Source organism: Anser brachyrhynchus (assembly GCF_964034855.1).
Source record: "Anser brachyrhynchus genome assembly, chromosome: 21".
NCBI classification, from domain to species: domain Eukaryota; kingdom Metazoa; phylum Chordata; class Aves; order Anseriformes; family Anatidae; genus Anser; species Anser brachyrhynchus.
Genome location: NC_137714.1, coordinates 4,207,089 through 4,226,862, shown reverse-complemented (window position 1 = coordinate 4,226,862; position 19,774 = coordinate 4,207,089). Strand labels below are relative to the sequence as shown.

Below are 19,774 nucleotides of genomic sequence, written 5' to 3'. Positions count from 1 at the left end.
CGTGCTCTGGCGGAATCCTTCCCTCCAGGATCTTAAAGCTCTTTGTAGACAGCAGGGAGGCTGCTCACCTCGAGGTGCAATGGGTTCTGTCAGAGTTTGTCCCAGACAAGCGGCAGCAGTATGGCACTGAGGGGGAAGCAGCAGTGCTATGTTCCCTGTGCTGACCTGCCAAAGAAGTCTGGCAGGAAGCAGGAGATGGCTGGCGGACTCCTGCCGAAATGTGTGAAGCTGTCAGTAGCTCCTCTGCAGCAGAGAGCACGCGTACCTGTTTGAACGAGTGGCGAACACTGGGCTTGATCATGAGTGACAGGAAAGCAAATCCATCTCCCCAGCTGCCTCCTGCCCGCCAGGAGTTAATCCAGCCGAGACGGCACCGGTATAATGGATGGTGTCTTACTGTATAAGTCATCCACAAACCTCGTGTACTCAGAACACCTGCATCCCTCATGCTTTTCTTGTCAGCCCCCAGCTCCTTGCTGTCGTGCTTCCCGTGCCCTCCATCCTCCAGTCGTTGCTGAAGTGTGCTGAGTGCTTAAAATCCCAGCTGCTCCCAGGGCTGCTGAAAGGGGAATAAAGGGAGATGCTAGATAGAGAGTGCCTCGAAATGTGTTTGGTGCCTTCTTGCTAAAGATTTGGTGCAGGCTCTTTTCTCTCCATCTCAGCGTGTCAAGGTCTTAGTTGTGCTGGAAAATTTTAGAAGAGAATGATAAAAGGTTCTTACCTCTGGCAGGCAGACTGCTACAGGGACATGAGTCAGACAAATGGACCAGGCCTCAAATACCTCCAGAGCTGAGCTCCGCTGTATCATGAGCCACATTTTATAGCCTAGAGGTCCCAATTTGCGAATCTTTTTTTTTTTTTCTTTTTTTCTTTTTTTTTTTCCTGTGCTTGAAACTTCAGAAAATTTCTACAGGACACGTGAAGTCTTGGTTACCTCCTCCATGTTGTGTTGTCCTGAGGTTTTCTATAAGGGTCCTTCTCTAACTTTCATTGCCTTTCTTTGCATCAGCCAGATGCTACTGCTAACAAGAGATGTAAGGAGCCTCTTTGCACTGCAGTCTGCCTAGCAAGAAAGGGACGCAGATTTTTCACAGTTCTCAGGCTGCTTTAGCAAAGATTCACATGTTGTCCTCTCTGTTTGCAGACTTTGAAAGTGCTGCTGTGTTGGATGCAGCAGGAGACTTGTCTGACAGCGGTTGTTTCAGAGATCCCATGGTAGGGGTCTCTGGTATGCTGATGGGCAATGAGCAGAGACAGGCTTTCCAAAGCTTTACTGTGTGTAATTTGCTATGAAAGAAACAAAGAGAAAATCCAGAATGAAACAATGTGGGATATACTTTTTGGAGATGCAAAGGGGTGATCTTTGCCAAGATTCAAATTTAAACCAGCTATTTTTGCAGATGCTCAGTAAAATCCTGGACTCGGGCAAAGGCAACCTGTGCTGTGATTGCATTTGCATGCTGGAAAGGAAATACCAGAGCGCCATGAAGAAAAGCAGCTGAGATCCTCTTAGTTTGAACTCTGTCTCATGCGTGGGAGTATTTCTCTCTCTGTATGTTACCTAACTGGGAGGAATCGATAACACTGTAAAAACAGGATTTCTAGGGTGTGACTGTGTTTCGTCTGGCTGTAAACGTCAGTTCTTCCAACTCTGAGAGCGTTCAGGAGAATCTCTGTGCAATGCCAATGCCAGTGCACTTGCAATACACGGGTTGTGTCATTCGATGCTCTCCGGCGGAGGGTAATGGCTGTCCTTGGCCTCCCAGCCGTGCGGTGCTGCATCAGCCGGGGGCATTTGGGAGTGGTGCACTGAAGCAGCCTGCTCAAGTCCAGCCATGAATTGGTGGGGTACCAGGTGTAAGGTCAGGAGGTGAAGCTATTTGCTTGTCCTTTATTTTTCCTGCTTTTTTATTACTATTATTATTATTTATTATTATTGTTCATTTCATGGTGAAGGAAAAACGTGTTTAGGGGTAAGGAGGACAATAGGATCATTCTTTGCTGAGGTGCTCTGAGAAATCTCTAAGCGCAAAGGAGTTTGCCCCTGTACCGCTCCTGTTCCTTGGAACTCCTCCCAAAGGAAGCAGCTTTGGACATGTGGCCAAGGTGTTGGGGGCTTAGGGAAGGCGTATTGTTTCCCATTCCGAATGTAATCAAATTCAGCCCTGACAAAGCCAAATGAGGTGGTTGCTGTGGCTGCCAACTGTAATTAAGAACAGAACGCTCTCCGAGTAAAAAGAAAGTGAAATCCCAAGAGTTGTCAGTTCTCTTCATTTCTGACAAGTCTGTGGAAAGCTGCCTCCTTAATCCCCAGGAGTCTGGAGGCCCTCTGCCTTCGTGAGCTCCTGCAATGCCGCGTCGCACCGACATCAGGCAGGAAGGGCACCGAGCAGATTGTGCTCTGCCTGCACGCCCTGACACACAGGTGTGCTGCCTCATAGGGCGTAAAGGCACCTTTGGCTGGCTGCAAGCTGGATCACTTGGGTCCAGAAGAGACAATCCGTAACGATGTCCGATACTTGGCTGATGCTGTGTATTTTGCTGCCAGCAAAATCTCCTCTGATACATTGCGGGAGGGGATTCTCAGGACTGAGAGCCTCCAACGGTAATATTTAGTGCGGGTCTATGCCCACTGCAGTGATCTGTCCTGGGAAGAGAGGCAAAATGCTACTGAGAGAGATAAAGGCTTGCTTCGTACTGAGGTTTATGTTTAGGAGGTAAATTACAGAAGAAACTAGTGGTTAAGGCATTAGTCTGCAACTTGCATGGTAAATTCTGTGCTTAGTGGCAGCTTTTGTGTCTGACGGAGGATCAGTTGCTTCCCTTCCCTGGTCTTGGTGCCATGAAATGGGCGTAATAGTTCTGCTCATCGTGCCGGAGTGTCGTGGTGATAGGTCAGTTACGACGGTGAGGTATGCAGTTACAGCTGTGATGAAAGCTGTATCAGTAATTAAGATGGAATTTCAGCTGTTTTTCTCCCTAGGTGGTTTCCCCAGGCCTGGTTTTGGGATAGGGCTTGCTGATAAGAAGCAGAACCAGGGCTTCCTTCCTTTTATTCTGCTCTTGTCTACAGGGCAATTTCACCTCCTTCGGTTGCGGGCTTAATCACTGGAAACTCTGCAGCGCATGATAAGACTGTGAGGAGAGCAAGATTAAAAAGCAAAGGATTAAAATCTAAAGGACTCATCCGCTATGTGCTCTGGAGAATCTGCTCAGACTGAAGCCTCTTGGAGATGCTGCGTGGATCTCTATATTAGCGCTGACAGGAGGAATGTCGCTGTGTCTCTATTAGCAGGCTGAGCAGCCATGTTCCTGACCTTGAACAGCGCTTCGGCAGCAGCCTCTCCAGACCCTTGCTTGGAGGGAAAATGCCGTGAAGATAAGGCGTGAAGAGCTGGAAGCTTGAACTGAAGAATCTAGATTCTGGGTAACAGAGTGTGTTTGATGGGGTTAACTTCGTTTTATTTCCTGGGGCAGCGATAACAAGGCTTACTTTGATTTGGTGTTTGGTTTCTTTCGAGAAAATCCTTGCAGACTGCTCACGAGCATGTCTCGTGGCTAAATGCAGGCAACTACATCCTTCTTATGCCTTTATCTTTGGGAAGTGAGTAGGACTTACACCAAGTGCTACCTCTCAGCTCTGAGAGTCTGCAAAAGAGGGGCACCTGTGGTCTGCTAAGGAAGCAGTTTCTGGCTAATCCACAAGCATTCAGAGATTTCCTTGAAATTAGTGGTATGAACTGCTCAGGAACTGAGAACGAGTGGTGGCAGGGAGAAAGGGGGGCATGGGAGTAGGTTTGGGAAGAGAATCTTCTATTGGGAGTAGTGAACAAAATAAAAATCTCAGCTTGGCTCTTGCTGCTGAGACTCATGCTTGGATGGGCCCTTAAAGGCATTTGTAGACTTTTATTTGGCAGAGTGGGATGTGTATCAGCCCGTCCTTTGAGATGATAATAATCCTGAATTGACTTTCAGGGAAAGCTACCTTTAAAGCTTAATTCTTTAAAGGCTGGAGCATTTGTAGAGATTCGTTATCTGGTTTCAGAGGTTTCCCTCATCTAACTCCACTCCTGTCTTAATAAGGGATAAATGTGTTGTCTGCCTAGGTTTTAAGTTGTGTTGGAGAGTGGAAAATGATGGATTTGACCAAGTAACAAAACTTGACGTTCATCTTAGTGAAGCAGATATTAAAATTCTTCAGCAAAAAAGAACCTCTGTATGCTTCAAAAGCCTGAAATGGCTGAGAGGCTGATGAGATGTAACAATAGGAATAAGGGAAAGGTTTATTAGCAATATTCCAGGAACTCAGTGTAGCTGAATAACTCATAAATCTTTCATGAATCTTACAAAAATGAGGGATGAAATTCTAAATGCTGTAGATATATATGTATACAGATAGATACAGATACATTTATTTTGGCTAAGAATGTCTTGGTAAATTATTATCACTTTAAATTAAGGAACTATCTGGATACGATTTATATTATTTTTTTGCCATCTGAGAATCTATTGAACATTTTGTCTCAGAGAATTGTGATCTCCCTCGATAGAAGAAATGGGAAGTAGAATGTTTTAAATATTAAACAAAAGATTTGACTGTGAAATTGTTACTCCAAAGCGGGAGTGGGATAAAGCAGGTAAACGAGATTGCACTCCAATTTATTGTGGAACCTCTGCGATTTCAGCCAGCAATAAATAATCTGATTTGTGCTCCTGATTCCCTGCTGATGGCCCAGTAAAACGTCTCCAGGAAACGAAATTTGCCATTCTGCCAAAGAGGGGGAGAGCAGGGAAGAGCAGCTGGAGGATGCATAACCTGCATTTCTCTTTGGGTCTGCATTTTTCTATCACAGTTGTATTTTTATATCATTGTATTGGGGTCTGAGCCAGATCTCACTGCAGCCTATGCTCAGAACTCAGCACTGCAATGACCTGCGACCTCAGGCAGCCACGCCATGCCCAGGACGGCTGAGCACAGACCAAAGAGAAGAGAATCAACCGAGCACTACAGGATAGCTTAACGGAAACATCAGGCTGAGGGTTTAGTGGAGAAGGGACGTTGAGGAAAGGATGTAATTTGGAGATTTCCAGGCTTACAAGAAAGTTCTCTGTCTTATTCCAAGTAGCTGTATTTCTTCCCCTGCTGGGAAGCTAATCTTCTTTCATCTTCAGAGCTTTGCCTGTGATTCCAAAAGTGTTTCAGCCTCAGTGCCAGCATGTTAGCTGTGCATGGGGGCAAGAGGTCAAAAATCATGAAAAATGATATGGCAGCAATTGCTTTCTGAGCAGGGAATGAGAGAGAAATATGCTAGAGACTTCCTTGGCCTTGTTTCCAGAGGTGCCGTGCATGGAATTGGAAAGATTTAAGGGTCCATACAGAGGATCCTCGTTCTCTTCCCTAGCCTCCATCCTATTTTAGTGTCTGTTCCCTCAGTACCTCAAGGCCCAACCTTGGTATCCTTCTGCTGAGAAACTTTTTCAGCAGATCGGGTTAGAAGAATGAAGATACTTTGCAGTATCCCTGATCGAAGCTTTGGGAAGCTCACAGCTGAGGAAACTTCTCTTTGGGTGAGATGGCCGTGGCTTTCTCTGCTTCTGTGCAGGCACGCAGCTCGATGCTGCGTTGACCCCGCAGAGAAGTGGGATGGCACCCACAGCAGCCTGAGAGCTGCCACGAAATCCTGGGCTCACAGGAACTGCCCTCTGACCCATGGTGCTGTGCTGTGCACGTCCGTGTTACATGCAGATATGAAGGCAGCCAGATACGCAGGGAAAACCACTGCTTTCTTCCTCTCTGACATCTTTTTATTGGCCTCTGGTGCTCAATTTAACAAGTGCTGGTGGAATGCCTTGTGCTGGCGGCTTGGGAAACCGAAGTGCTCTGCTGCTGCAGAACATGGCTAGGAGTAGCGCTGTTTCCTCAGGCTGCACAGTCCATGTGGTTCAGCCAAGTATCAAGCACCCTGCTGTAACACTGGGAGGCCAGCCCGTTCCCTGTGAGATGGCACCGCTAAGACGTGGTTAGTTCCTGACAGCCGTACGGCTGCAGGAGGGAGCTGGTGGGGGAGATCCGTCCCACTGAGGGCAAGAGCCAGGAGCTGGCTGTGGTGAACATAAGGACAATCCTTTGGGAATCTGCTGGGCTATGGTGTACCCTGGATTTTCCTCTAGCTTTCTACCTAGCCCCCCAACTACCAGTGAAAGTACATTCCCGTGATGTTGTAGCCTATGCCACACAGCAACTGTGAGGTGCTGACAAGCTGTGGTTACTGATATCTTCTCAGACAGAAAGGCTTTTTAGTCCAGTGCTGTTCAGTCCCACATCCCTTGTGTCCAGCACAAAATATCTTGCACGCAGTGTGAGGGTTGGCTGGAGACAAGGCTTCGGTTACATCACTAGATGGAGCTCAAATTAAGGAAATACTTGACTTCGAAGCCCCAAACAGATCATTGAAGAAGCAGTTTTTAGAAGCTGGTGTGGGAGGGGTGGCAAAGTAAGGAGGAAAGATTTGATGTGATGTGAAGAGAACGGAGTGGAGTATGTGTTAAAGATGGGGCGTGCTAGAGAACGTGCTGCTAGAGGCACGGAGCTGAGGGCTGTTGCTTTTAACAGAAGATTTAAGCTTCAGTCCAACAAGGCGCACAGTTCTGTGAGGAGCTGCCATATGCCAAATTTATGGATAATTCGTGCACTTGTCCTAAGAACATGTGGAATTATGACTGATAAGGACAATTACTACAGGACGATGGCTTCTTGCCCAGCACAGGTGTACGTGGGCACAGCGTCTCTGCGGGTGCAGAAGCATCACAGGACGAAAGGGCAAAGAGTCATCTGTTTGCACCGGTTTATTTCAGCCTTTCGCACACCCCAGGCAAGTTGTCTCACTGGTGGCACTGGGAGGAACGTCCTTTCTGTATGAGGGAGGCATTAAGGTTGACTCCTTTGCGTTCCCTTTCCATAATGTTCATACCTTCCAGTCTTACCAGGCAGGCAGGAAGGAAATTTTAAATTCAGTTTCTGTCAGCTTCAACATCAGAATCAATCAGGGAACTCATTGTTTGCCGAATCAGACAAATGAAGCAGAAATAATTCGAAATGACAATTGTAGCTAAGCAACCTAGCCTGACTAGTGAGTGGTATAGAAAACGAAATTAGTGGAACATTTTGATAACTGATTTCAGGTAACAAATCTGTTAGATTTTAAAAAATCTCCCTCTCTCAAGAGATATTTTTCAAAATAAGGAAGAAGAACTGGTTGAAAAAGTTGTGTTTTTTTTGTGTTGTGATTTACCTGGTAAGTAAGCTCTTTGGGGCAGGGGTCATCAGGGATGGTTTTTTTGAGGTCGTATTGCGCCTAGCACATGGGGTACCCTCTGACACTTGCAGCTTATGCATGTAACTAAATTCAAACAAAGGAAAGTGGGCTACAATCAGATTTTCCAAACTTCATAAATAGATTGTAAAGGCTCAACAAGTGTCTAGTATCTGAGCATTATGTATTATGGGTTAGTATAGTGCCCTTGCATCATGATAAATGTTTATCGGTCAGTCATTTGTTAATGGATAGATATTTAACGTTTGGTAGCCACATTATTAATGCGGTCCCAGTATACATGGTGATGAAATGATGAAATGAGAGCAGCACTGGGGTAAATGTGCCAAAGCTCAGCATCCTCGCAGACTCCTCCTGCAACCCATCCCATCCCTGGTGCCACAGGACTGGAACTGTCCTCGCACTTAGAAGTCATTGGCTTTTCTAGGTACAAATCAAGAGGGAAGCCTCGTGGGCCAAAATCATTTCTGCCATGGTTGACCTGGCTCAAGCAGAACCACACCAAGGATAGATCTGTTCTCTTCTGCTGTTTCTCTGCACCTCCGGGGCTTGAAAGTCAGCGAGGGAGTGATGGTATCTCTTGCCGACCTCGTATCTCTTTGATGTTGGAGTCCTTCTTAAGCCTTGGGCATTAACATCCTCCTCCGCAGCCAGCCAGTGACAGCAGCAGCGTGTAGTGGCTGTAGTATCATTCTTTAGTTTCTTAATAGCACAGTATAATGACTAGCTCTGTTACCATATCACTGACACAGAGCATTACTAATTATGATGATTAATGGGTTTAATTCGCTTAGAAAGAATAATGTGCAATAATTCCATTGTCAAAGCTGAAAATCTGGAGTTCCAGCTTCGGATCCTGTCAGCACTGTTGTTACAAACCCTTTTGTGTTGGAGAAAAGTCACCGAGAGATGTTATTTCCCACATGTTTTAGAACACAAGCTGCACTGGGAATTCTCCTATCCACTAATAAGGCTGCTTTGCCACCGAAAGACTGCTAGGAGAAATTCTGCCTTATTTTTTCTTTCATGTGCTTAGTTTTTTCTTTAATGATGCTTTTGTAAACAATAAGAAATATTTATTGAGGTAAAGGGGTCTGCTGTTTTCTTGCAGTGGTGGAAGAGAGAGAGCTCTTGCTGGCAAAGAGTAGGAGTGGCATTATTCCTTTTGAGGCTGCTGGGCAGGCTCTATAGAGCTGTTTTCTAGCTCCCAGGCTGGCTGGTACTGCCTGTCTCCTAGACCTGAAGGAGCAGTGTTGGAAGAAATTGCTTACCTCAGGGTAGTTTCATGCTATTTCTGTCAATGTGCAGTTTGAAAAATTCATTATTTGTAGTGTCAGAGCCTCCAAGGAAGATCAGGGCCCCGGCTGAGCAGTGCAGAAGCGGTGTAGTCCCCGTCCACCCCGCTCCTCTCCAGCCAGCCTGGCTGCTTCTCTGCTTCCTTCCCACTTCAGCTGTCTGCCTGTGACTTTCCTGTACCAGAGGGTTACCTTTCTTAGATCAGCAAGATCACTTCTGAGCTTTGTAAGCCCGGCAGAAGAGGTCAGATACAATGCACTGTTGTCTGTGACTCAGGAATCTTTGTGGCTTTAATTGTTGATTTAATTATCGCTTCCTGTGAGCAAGAAACATTCCCCAGACGTAAAATAATAGAAAAAAAAACACATTTCCTCTCTCAGCTCTCTTTCTGAGATCTGGCTGCTCTGTGCTCACAGCAGCTATAAATAAACCGCACTTAAGCCCTGGTGACTGTTCGGATTCTGGTGAGTCACCCAATTGATACAGCTTTCATCTGTGTCTCTCTGCCTCTTCCCGTTGCGTATCTAGTATCCCATTTTGTTGTGATCTGCGCTCGTGTCAGCACTTTGTGTGAGGCTCCGTACCTGGCGAAGAACTAGCTCACGTGCCCAGAGCACTGCCTGTTAATCCTTAATGGGGCAGAAGCATTAACAAATTAATTGCTTTGTGATCGAGGGGAAACTGAGGCAGGGAAAGGTCACCTAAGGCCTCCCAACTGATCGCTGACCAACAGGAATAGCAGGAGGCAGCCATGTCCCCGTAGCTGTCGAATGCTGCTTTCTGACTTAAACCTGCTGTTATCTGTGCTGCATGCGGCATAGGTGATTGACCTTTCTGCCCAAAATCTCCTGTTAAGCTGCTGTCTGGGGCAACTGCCCTTTAATATTGATGCACATTAAGGTCACAGTTGCTTGCTCATGATCCTTGATAGGAAGGTGATATTTCTCAGGTACACTAGAGGAAGGAAATTGGAATGATTTACAGTATTTGGCAAGGACTTGTCATAAATCTGTGATTTTAGCAGCCAAACCCGGCTCTCATTGAAGCCCATACTTAGATTTTTCTGGCTTCAGCAGGAGTTGTATGAAGCTATTACGCTGTCAGCCACTGGTGTGATGAGGTGCTGAGTGCATTTAAATAGGACACATTGCTCTCTGCTTCTTGCCCCTGTCAGTAGATAAGTATCAGAGGCTGACTGAGGTGGAGGCTGCATGTCAGTAATGAGCAAAAAGGTGCCTGATATATTCTGCAAGGCACCTGGAGAGTCAGTTCTTCTGGAGAAAAGCCCTGGAAGAAAGAAAGGATATCGGTGCAGTTATGAATATCCTAACAACCATGACCCGGGCAGCCTGCCTTGTCCTCGCTGAGCTGTTCAGAGCCGGCGTGGTGTGCTGCTGGGGTACCCCAGCAAGAGAGCTGCCTCTGCAAAGCCTTTGCTGTGTGCCCTCTTCTGCACCAGCCTGCGCTGCGTGCTGCTGGGCTTACATACCTAATGAGCTGTCAGTGTGCCAGTAAGCTTATTTAATTCTCCAGCTGCATCTTCAGCTGCTTGCTGTAGCCATAAAATGGAATTTGAAACCACCCACAGGCCACTGCGACAGGGAACTGTGCTGAGGTCTGACTCTCACCTCCTGCACTCTCCCTCCTTTCCTCTGTTTTCTGTCCCTGCTTGTGAGCGGGCTCTTCACTGCTAGCAGAGGCAGGGTGCAAGATCCTCACCGAACCTCCTGCTTAGCCCACAGTTTCAGGCTGTTTATCCCATCACTGCCCCTTCTTTCCCTCCTAAGTCCAAGTCAGATGAATCTGACAGCCAGCAAAGCCTGCCACTGCTGTCCACTGCTTGCTTTCCAAGCGTTCTTCCATCACAGTGCTCAGCTGCAGCCTCTACTCCTTGTAAAGGAGTGGGGCTGAGCGAGCTGGCAGAGCAGAGCGTTGGACTAGGCGTTAAGAGAATATCTGTGCACTTCAGGAACTGACCAGTGAGACAGAGGACAACTCCCGTGTCTCTTCCTTCTCAATTGAAAAATAGGACGTGCCTATTTTTGCCTGTTTTTCTATAAAATCTCAAAGGTGTTGATATAGAATAAAAGCAGTGCAGAGAGGCCCTAATTTAATTTGGGATCTTTAGAAATGCTGCAATAGCCAAAGGGGGTATTGTGTAGCAGAAAAGAGGGTGATGTTGATGTATATACGAGTTTTTGCTGGCCCAGCTCTTATTCAAATATCCCTTGAATCTGTCTCCCTTCAAATGAAGTGGAATTTTCAGTTTCCATTTCCTCTTGCTCCACTGAAACAGTTCATAGATAATGTTCTTGTTTGTAGTCCTGCCAGGAGTTTTTTAATTACCTGTATGGTTTTATTACATAATGGGGAAGTGTGCTCTGTTAGGCTATTGGCATCTTTGCAGGAAGCAAACAAACCTGATGACATCCATCAAGTTGACTAATTACAGAGAGTATGTTCACTTTTTTCAGTTTTCCTGGTCAATACTGGCACTAGCTCTGCCTCCTGGGCTCTGAGCCTGGCTGCTCACTCAGCCAGTGCTTACCCTGCTGCCTTAGCAGTTGGCTAGCTGGGAGGTCAGGGGGGCTTGATGGTCCTGAAAGAACTGGAAAGGGAAAGGCAAATGCTATAGCATCATCCCCAAGAGCCTAGGACACACACGATGCCCACGTTCTGCCCTGATCTCTTTCTGCAGTATTTTAGAGTCAGTTCCATCTAGATGTTTGTACCATAGGTGATTTTAAGAGAGTTAGGAAATGCCTTTGGCTGGTTGCACTGAGGCAGGCTGGGTATCTATTCTGTGGAGCCTTCTGAATTAAACATCCATTCCACGTGTGTTCCCAGTTGTAGGATGCTGGGTATGCTGACCCAGCGCCTGCGTTTCAGGCCTTCGTTTAGAAAAAAAATGTAGAAAATGAGAGCTCAAGTGTATTCCCCTGCATATCCTCACCCTTATGTGCTCAATTACACCTGTCCAAATAAGGTGTGAAATGCTACCTCGTAGAAGGAAATCACTTTGCACCGTAGCTAGCAATATGGTGAAGTGCAAAGTGGGAACAATCTAACTCAAGGCATGGAAACAATGACGCTCTCTCTGCCTTTCAATTATTGCAGTGTATTGCTGAGGAATCGGGACAGCAAGCCATCTTTCACAGTGAAGTACTTCAGTGACGGACCGAATGCACTCTCAGTTCTGGAAGAAATATTACATCGTCAGGATAGAAACAGCATTTTGTGGGTAAGCCTTCCTTTCACTGCTTGCTTATACAAATCATAGAATCATTGAATGGCTTGTATTGGAAGGGACCTTAAAGATCATCCAGGTCCAACCCCCCTGCCATGGGCAGGGACACCTCCCACTAGACCAGGCTGCTCAAAGCCTACCTGGCCTTGAACACTTCCAGGGATGAGGCATCCACAGCTTCTCTGGGCAAATGCTGCAGACCAGGTCACTGCTGGCCTGTGGAGACCAGAAAGGCAGAAGACTCTGTTGAGCAGAAGAGAAGTTTAAGAAGAGTAAGAGTTTAGGAAGACCCTCCTCTCTAAAGCATGATGAGTCCAAATTTCCTCATACAGGGGCATGTGAGTGGAGATCACTGTGAATGGGGTAGCCATAGGAGAATGGTAGAAAAGCCACGCATTCCCCCACCCAGTGCCTGTCACCTTTCCTCACCGCAATGAGGACCTTTGGCAAGTGAAACAGGGTCTGATGTGCTGACATGCTGTTGATCTGAAAATGGCTGTATCTTGGAAAGTCAGAGCAAAGGATCATAATTGAATCCAGCAGGCGCAGGAACCCAGCTTAGGGGCTGATTGGTATTCAGCTCTGGTGCAAAGTGCTTAAGAAAAAACTTATTAATTTCCCCTTCCACAAAGAGCGGGAGTGCGACAGTAATCACAGTATCAAGTCATAATAATAAAAAAAATTCCATTGAAAATAGCAGTTAAGACTCTGGAGGGTTCAGCAGGGGAAGATTGTATTAAGATAAAGTAGATTATAACACTGGCGGACATTAAAGGTTGTCATTGTATGGTAAATCACATCAGGAAGTCACAAAAGCTGCTCTTTACACAGTCAGGGATAGAATACCCTGATATAGCACCTGATTTATCCTCTGCCCCTGTTATACCATCCCTGGCAAACAGGTAGGTAGAAGGAGGAGAGGAGGAAGGGGAGAGACTTGCCAGCCAGAGTGGATTTCTGAGTTGTGGTTTTGGGGAAGGTGGGTGGGACCGGGGTGGGGCCAGACACATTGGTCCCTTCCCCTTCTGCGGGGTGCTGGGGCTCTGCGTACTTGCTGCAATGCAGAGGTATGTATTGAAGCATTGCCACTACCCCTTCTCTCCTGTGGAGTAGCAGCAGTGATCTGAGTAGGATATACGCGGCTCGAGCACCGTGCGTCCCACAGGGGCCATCCTGTGCTCCCCTTGGTGATGGAGGCTGCCAGCTGGGTTTCCCTGCTCATCACACTGTCTTCTTGCCGTCACAGTAGCAGCAGCCTAGCAGCAGTCCCCAGTCCCCAGTATGTGCATATCCAGGCTGGAACATAGCCCCATCCCAGTCCCACTTCCCAAAGTGTCCCAAGCACGCCTATCTGTCTTTCAGCTGTCTGAACCCTTTAGAAACCCTCCATGCTCTCTCCTTTCTCTGCTCAAACTAAATTGCCAAAATCTCTTTGATCCTTGCTTAACAATTACAACCCAGGAACAGTGCAAAAACAAATTTAAACCTTCTGGGCGTTACTAGGTGGGACTTTGTACATTACACGTCTTGAGCAAAGCCCTTTCGCTCCTGGGACTGTGTGTGCTGGTGAGTAGGTAAGACAAGGGCTCCCAGCTCCCTCCTCCCTGGCCAATGCTGTGTGTGCATCTTCTCAGGAGTCTGACCCAATTCTGTCTCAGATGTGGATTAAACTAATACCTAACACCAGCCCCCTTCCCATTTTGCAGCTGTGTTTTCAAACTCCTGCCTACCATAGTCCTGTGTCCTTGACAGGTCTGCAGCTGAAAGGCACCTTGTATTCTGCCCCGGATCTGGTGGTAATGTTTTACCAAGTAGTCACCCCAGCAAGAGGTGTTAACAAACCTGAATGGACTGAGCTCTGCGAAGGTCATTTTCCCCCCAGCACATTGGTTTTCTTCTGTACAGACTCTACAGACACCTGCAAAAGATTCTCTGTAAGTGCGGTTAGTGTTGCTTTTGCAGGTGATTTAACTGTAGCAGTACTAGATTCCTTCCAACAGTCAGAGCAAGCACTGTGCCCTCCAGGAGCCTGGGCAGAAGTTGGAGCCCTGTCCTTCTCTTGGCACAACCAAAGGTGACCTGCTCTGTCACCATCAAAGACCAAAGGTGGCCTAGAGACCCAAGGTGTTGCCCTATTAAATTCGATGTCTGACAGCAAGGTCCCAGCATGACAGACTTGGCTTTTTTTTTCTGGTGCCATTTCACCAGAACAACATTTTTTTCAACTTTTTTTTCCTTTTTTTTTTTTTTTTTGTCAGATCAAGCAAATATTGTCTTGACAGTTCTTATAAACATCATTTGGTTTGGAAACCTGTGTGGAAGGAGCATCTCTCCACCTCTTGTGAACATGTAGGTCCTGCTAAACTTACACAAATGTCTCCTGCACAAATGTGCTTCCACACCTAAAATGTATGCTTTTTTTCTTCCCCCCCCGCCTTTGACACCCTGATCTCTCTAGTCCCAGGTGAAGAGTTAGTATGCTGGTTTCATTATTGATTCTGGGTTTTATGATCCTGGGAAGTAAGAAGTATAATGTATATTAAGTATAATAGGCTTTTGTTGAGATGAATGTTAGCTTGCTAAGAGTAACTTAGTAAGTTGTTCCACCTGCTAATATGCACATTTAGGAACAATTTTAGAGTGTGAAAATATTTAAAACGAATGCTAATTTCAAGCTGAGAGAAGGATGTTTGTGTGGAGAATAAGAAAGCCAGGACTGGGCAGGCAAGAACCAAACTGCGTTAATTTTGATTCTTCTGGTTCAGCGGCATTGCTATGTGTGTTAATGTATTTCAGATCTTTGGCTTGTCATGCTGTTTTATGAGCTCTCATGAGGTAGAGGGAGAAGAGAAATAAGTAGCCACATTGCTAAAGGAAGTCAAGGGGGAAACGTAAATAACAAAATGAAAGCTGTGGCAACAGCCAAAGAGCTGGAATGAGAATGGCATAACAGGTTGCATATTGTAAATAATCACTATGATTAAACTGCATGATTTCACCTACCTTGCTAATGCCTGGTTTTCAAAAGAGCAGCCTGGATTCACCCAGGTGCTGAGCTCTTTTGAAAATATGGAGCCTGTTTTGTCACTGAGTCTGTGCCCATTCTGCCAAAATCATATTACCCCTCCTGAATATTAGGGAAAAATTGAAACTCTGAATTTATCCCTGATACTTCTTCCCCAAATGTTGAAGCAGATGCATTTTGCTGATACAGAGTTTTTGAAAAGTAATCTAAGCCTGCATGCAAAAGCACTCAGAGGAGTCAACATGAGCATTTATACACCTCCATGATCTTCAATTGAAACTGTTCTATCTGACTTAGCTGACCAACCGCAATGGAATAGCTGCTCCAGCCAGTGACTTTTTATCAGAATTTTATGTCCAGAGCAGATAAACTCAGTGAACAGCTCTGAATAATGACTGCACTTCTGGCAAGTCTGTTTTCTGTCATTGTAGAACCACGACTTGTACATATTCATCCTTATACAACTCTGTGAGATGTGACGGTGCCAAGGAGTTGCATCTGGTATATACAAAGGAAGCTAAAGAGGTGACTTGATCACAGCCTTTAAGTACAAGGAGAGAGATTTCTGATAATAGAAAGCTCATTAATCTAGCAGACAGTGGCCATGGTGAGATCTGGTGCCTGGAAGTTAAATAGCTAGAAGGGTATCTAGTCTTACTTAGACTGGAAATAAAATTTCGACAATGCAATAATGAGGTATTGGAACAGCTTGCCTAGGATTGTAGTGGAGAATCTGTTACTGGAACTCCTTGAATTGGTGCTGGGTGTCTTTCTAAAAGCATACAATGGCTTAGGTGGCTAGGCTCGTAGGAATGAGGCAGCCTGTTTCCTCGCCGTTCTGTTCGCTAGCTGGTGCAGGGCCTTGGCTCCCCTCATGTGGAAACCACCTCTAAGTTTGCAGTGAGACTTTTCAACACAACTGGCAGAGTGCTATGAACCCGATTCTGACCGTTCATTGCAACTCTGCTTCTCAATGAGTGTTGGTATTTGAAGCAACAGAGAAGCCTAGAGCCAAGAGCCTGGGGCAAGGATAACTGTGACCTAGAGCAGAGCAGCCAGAAGTGGTTCTTCTGGAGGAACCCTGATAAAACCGAGCTCTGCCAGCTTTCTCGCCATTAGGAAGCTGTCACATCTAGGTCATCTCTACCTGCTTCATGTAAGCTGTTTTCCAAGCACTTTCCTGAGCGTTCTGTTTTGTTCCCTCAGGGGAATTCCTACAGCGTTTCCCCAGGGAATCTCCCTCTGGATCTTGTGCCCGATATGCATTCCTCACATGCTGGGAAATGTAACATACCCAACCTGAAAGTGCACATACAAATAGACTCACGAGGCTCAATGTTTGAGGGCTCAGTTCCATCATACCCTGTTGTCAGAAGCCTAATGAGCTGTGTTATTAAACGGCTCTACACTGTTCCCTTGTGCTGCTGACAAACATGGCCAGTGGGCAAAGAGCAGCTGAACTGCCCGCTTGTATTGATTTCTCCAGCGCTCACAAGTTCCGGATTGCATTGCGGACGGAGTTAGCACGTTAGTGACTGCACAGAGCCTCTTCCCACACAGGGAAGGCAAATGTGACCCCCAGAAGTTGTTACATCCTACAGATTGAGGAAAGGAAAGGCGCTCGGCGCATTTGTCTCAGGAGAGAATGTACCTTGTGTATTTTGAACCCAGACTCAGGGCATTGTGCAGGTGGGGAGTTTCTCTCAAGAAACTTCCCTTGCTCTTGTTTTGCCAGATTTGAGGCTGAGCTATCACTGTGATTTCTGCTGTGACAGGACATGCAGTCCCAAAGGGCATGTTCCTGCTGTATTACATACTGAAACACGTTGTCAGTCCCTTGGAGAGATTGCAGTTGAGGTAGGTAAGTTAAGCAGTGGGAAGTGGAGAATCAGAGGCATACAGTTGTCCATTTTCTCTCGCCTTGGTTGGCTGGAGGGTGGTTACTCCATCTCTGTTACACATTATATTAAGTCCCAGTTCATTACTTGCTCACGTCTGTACGCCTGGGCCTGCTGTGAGGCAGTGCCTGGGAGCCCGAGGCTGTGTGGTTGCAGTAACACCTGAGCAAGCACCTGCCTATTGCAGCCCTCCTGCCCTTGTCCCAAGAAATACACGGGTCGAGTCCTGCTCAGAGGACAGAAGTCAGCACTCAGAAACAAGAAAGTTTTGCTTTCCTGGGAGAAAGAGAAAGTTTGCCTCGCTGCCGAGCAGCAAGTTCTGAAAACTCCCATTCCTGCTGGCTCAGAGGGAAGGAGGTGGTGTCCAACTATTTATCCCTCCTAAGGGCAGTCTTGATTTAGGAGAAAGGAACAGGAAATAGCAGTGGTATGAGGCACATGCAATGCAATTATGGCGATATAAAACTAACAACAGGCACATCCTGAGTGACAGAATGAGGCTGGGCTGTGTCTGGAGCGTGGTAGGCTGGTGCCTGAGCTTCATGTGCCCCCCTTGCCTCGTAGTGGGGTGTGCTGCAGGGAGCTGGAGCACCAGCAAGGGGGTGACAGGGCTGTGAAGGAAATAAATGTACCTGCACAGAGTGCTGCCCCCGGGAATGGCTCGCTATTAATAACAGTAATAACATATGCCAGGATGTGGAAGAAGCATCTTTAGTAAAGTGCTGATCACTGCCACTATCTGGGGCAGAAACAAATTGAAAAAAACAGTTTCATTATTTTATAATGCACAGCGATGCCACTTTTGTATTTTTTATTATTTCCCTGTGTTTGAATTTTGTCTGTAGGGGGGCTTTCTGTTTTAAGCAGTCCATGCTGCAGATTGGCAGGTAAATTGTAGGGTGACATGAAGGAGAGCGCTCAGCAGCCCTAGCCAGCCGTAACTACAGTAGTCAGAACAGAAAGGCTCCAGAAGCGAGCTGCTCTGGAGTCTTATCCACTGAGACGTGTCCCAGTCAGCTTGTCCTCCCTGTGCCCCAGATCCACTGCAAGTGGAACAATTTGGAATGCAGCCCAAATCCCACCGGAGCAATTGGGATGCAGATGGCAAGGAAAGCTGAAGGTGATTTCCTCCTCTTCTGCCATACTAAATAGTAAAGGTGCAAAGAGAACTTGCTGTACACAAAAGGAGAAAGGGAAGAGAGAGAGACAGAATTCAAACAGTTCCTGGACCAAAGTCCCTGCTGAAAGTGAGCTGCTTTCAAGTTCAGGGGATGTCCTTCCATGGGATTAAAGCCAGTGTGGATGCCATGCACAGGATGTAAGCCTGTGCAGCACCCAGGCTATGACAGAGATCACCAAAGTAGAGATAAGAGGATGTTCTGAAGGAGTTAACCTAGGCAATATCTAGGTACATAAGTTCCAATAGCTTTCCTTTTATTAAGGAAAGCGTTTTTGTTATTCTCATAAACTATACTTGGCAAAGCCTCCTTAATACGGAACCATTTATTTTTCCACGGAGAAAGATGGCTGTGAGTGTAGGGTCATTATGGAGAGAGTTGCAGCGTGCTTGTTTGCATTGATTGAATGAGAGTGTTTCATGCTGTTCACTTATTCAGTGAATTTCTTTAAGGGTGAGTAATCCCCAGTCCCGGGGGGGTGTTCCCTCCAGGCAGACGCTGCAGGATTCAGGCTGGCTTCCAGGGCCCCAGCCCCAGCACACGCTGGACAGGGGAGGTTGGTCAGAGCTGCAGGGATGCTCGTCAAACTCTGCTAGTGCCATAGCTTACAAGAGTCAGTGCCTCCCAGAGAAGTCATGGTACTGGGGGGGCTCTATGCCAGTGGTTTCTGTGAGTGGGGTGCTTCTGGTCAGCCTCAGCATGTAAAACTGAGGCCCCAGACAGAGCAGGCAGGAAGAGCAGCGGCTCTGTCAGCACAGCCAGCCAGTGACTCGCCTAATAATCATAAGCATGTCACAGCGCCCTTTGCTGTGGCACTTTGGCTCTACCATGTGTGAATAGTGCCCCTAATAGCATGTTATGTGTGTCAGGTGTCAAAGAAAATGTACAGCAAGTTCTTGGGGATTCAGCTCTCTGCTCGTTCCCCAGACAGCAGCAGCAATGGCTGTGCTTTTTCCTGCTGTGCTTTCTCCTACTCTGCTGGGCACCCCCACCGAACTGAAAGGCTCTCACCCGGGTTATCCGTGAGGCTGCATGGAAGTAGCAGCAAAAGACAAACAAGAGAGTTTTGCCTTTCTCCCGAGGCTGAGAAACAAGGTTCTGTGTGTGCTTTTCTCTATTTCATTTTTTTACTCTTTCTTTTAATGAGACGCACAAAGAAAGGAGGAAAAGCAAATTTAATTATAAAGCTGTGTCTTCCTCCCTTCTCTGCCTTTCCGGCCTGGGAAGTGCAATCATCTCCCCTTTGATGCAAGAATGAATTCAGCAGCATGCATTGTTAAATTATTATTTATTTAAAAAGAAAGGAAATTACTTTCAGTTCAGTGCCAGTTTCTAGCCCAGTGAGGAGAACAGCAAAGGAAGAAAATAAAGCAGCAGCACTTTTGGGGGCAGCAGCACGTACATGTATACGCACACAGCTCATAGAGGAGTCAGGGCAACTGCACTGAAGGGGTGCCTGTTACATGGACATGTATCCCCTCTGGCTAGCACACAGACGCTATGCAAGAAGAGAAAGCAGTGTCTTGTTTAACCCTCTCGAATCCTCATTACGTGCTCAGTTGTACCGTTATGGCACCTAGTCCCTTGAAAGTAATCCACTGTATTGAATGGTAGGGCTCCAATTTGCAGCTGAGGAGAGAGAGGCAGAGAATAGCACAGCAATATATTCAGAGCCAGGCTGTGGATCAGGGAAGGAGGCAGGCTCCTCCAGTAGCCACAGCCCATCACAGCAGCAGGCTGTGCATGCCTCCCGTATTTAAAAATAAGCTGAGCACTGGGCATGCTCTCAGGGACAG

General features: G+C 46.7%; 1 protein-coding gene across 3 annotated transcripts in view; it reads left to right on the top strand.

Moving 5' to 3' along the window:
- Nucleotides 1-19,774, top strand: part of DISP3 (dispatched RND transporter family member 3) — a 142,380-nt gene that overhangs the window by 16,044 nt on the left and 106,562 nt on the right. For all 3 annotated transcript variants that reach the window (XR_013941431.1, XM_080564544.1, XM_080564543.1), the window contains exon 2: nucleotides 11,748-11,871. Coding sequence is in view for 2 of the 3 variants with exons in the window: in XM_080564544.1 (XP_080420670.1) it covers nucleotides 11,748-11,871 (124 nt within the window). In the remaining variant the exon portion in view is untranslated. The remainder of the gene's footprint in view (nucleotides 1-11,747; nucleotides 11,872-19,774) is intronic.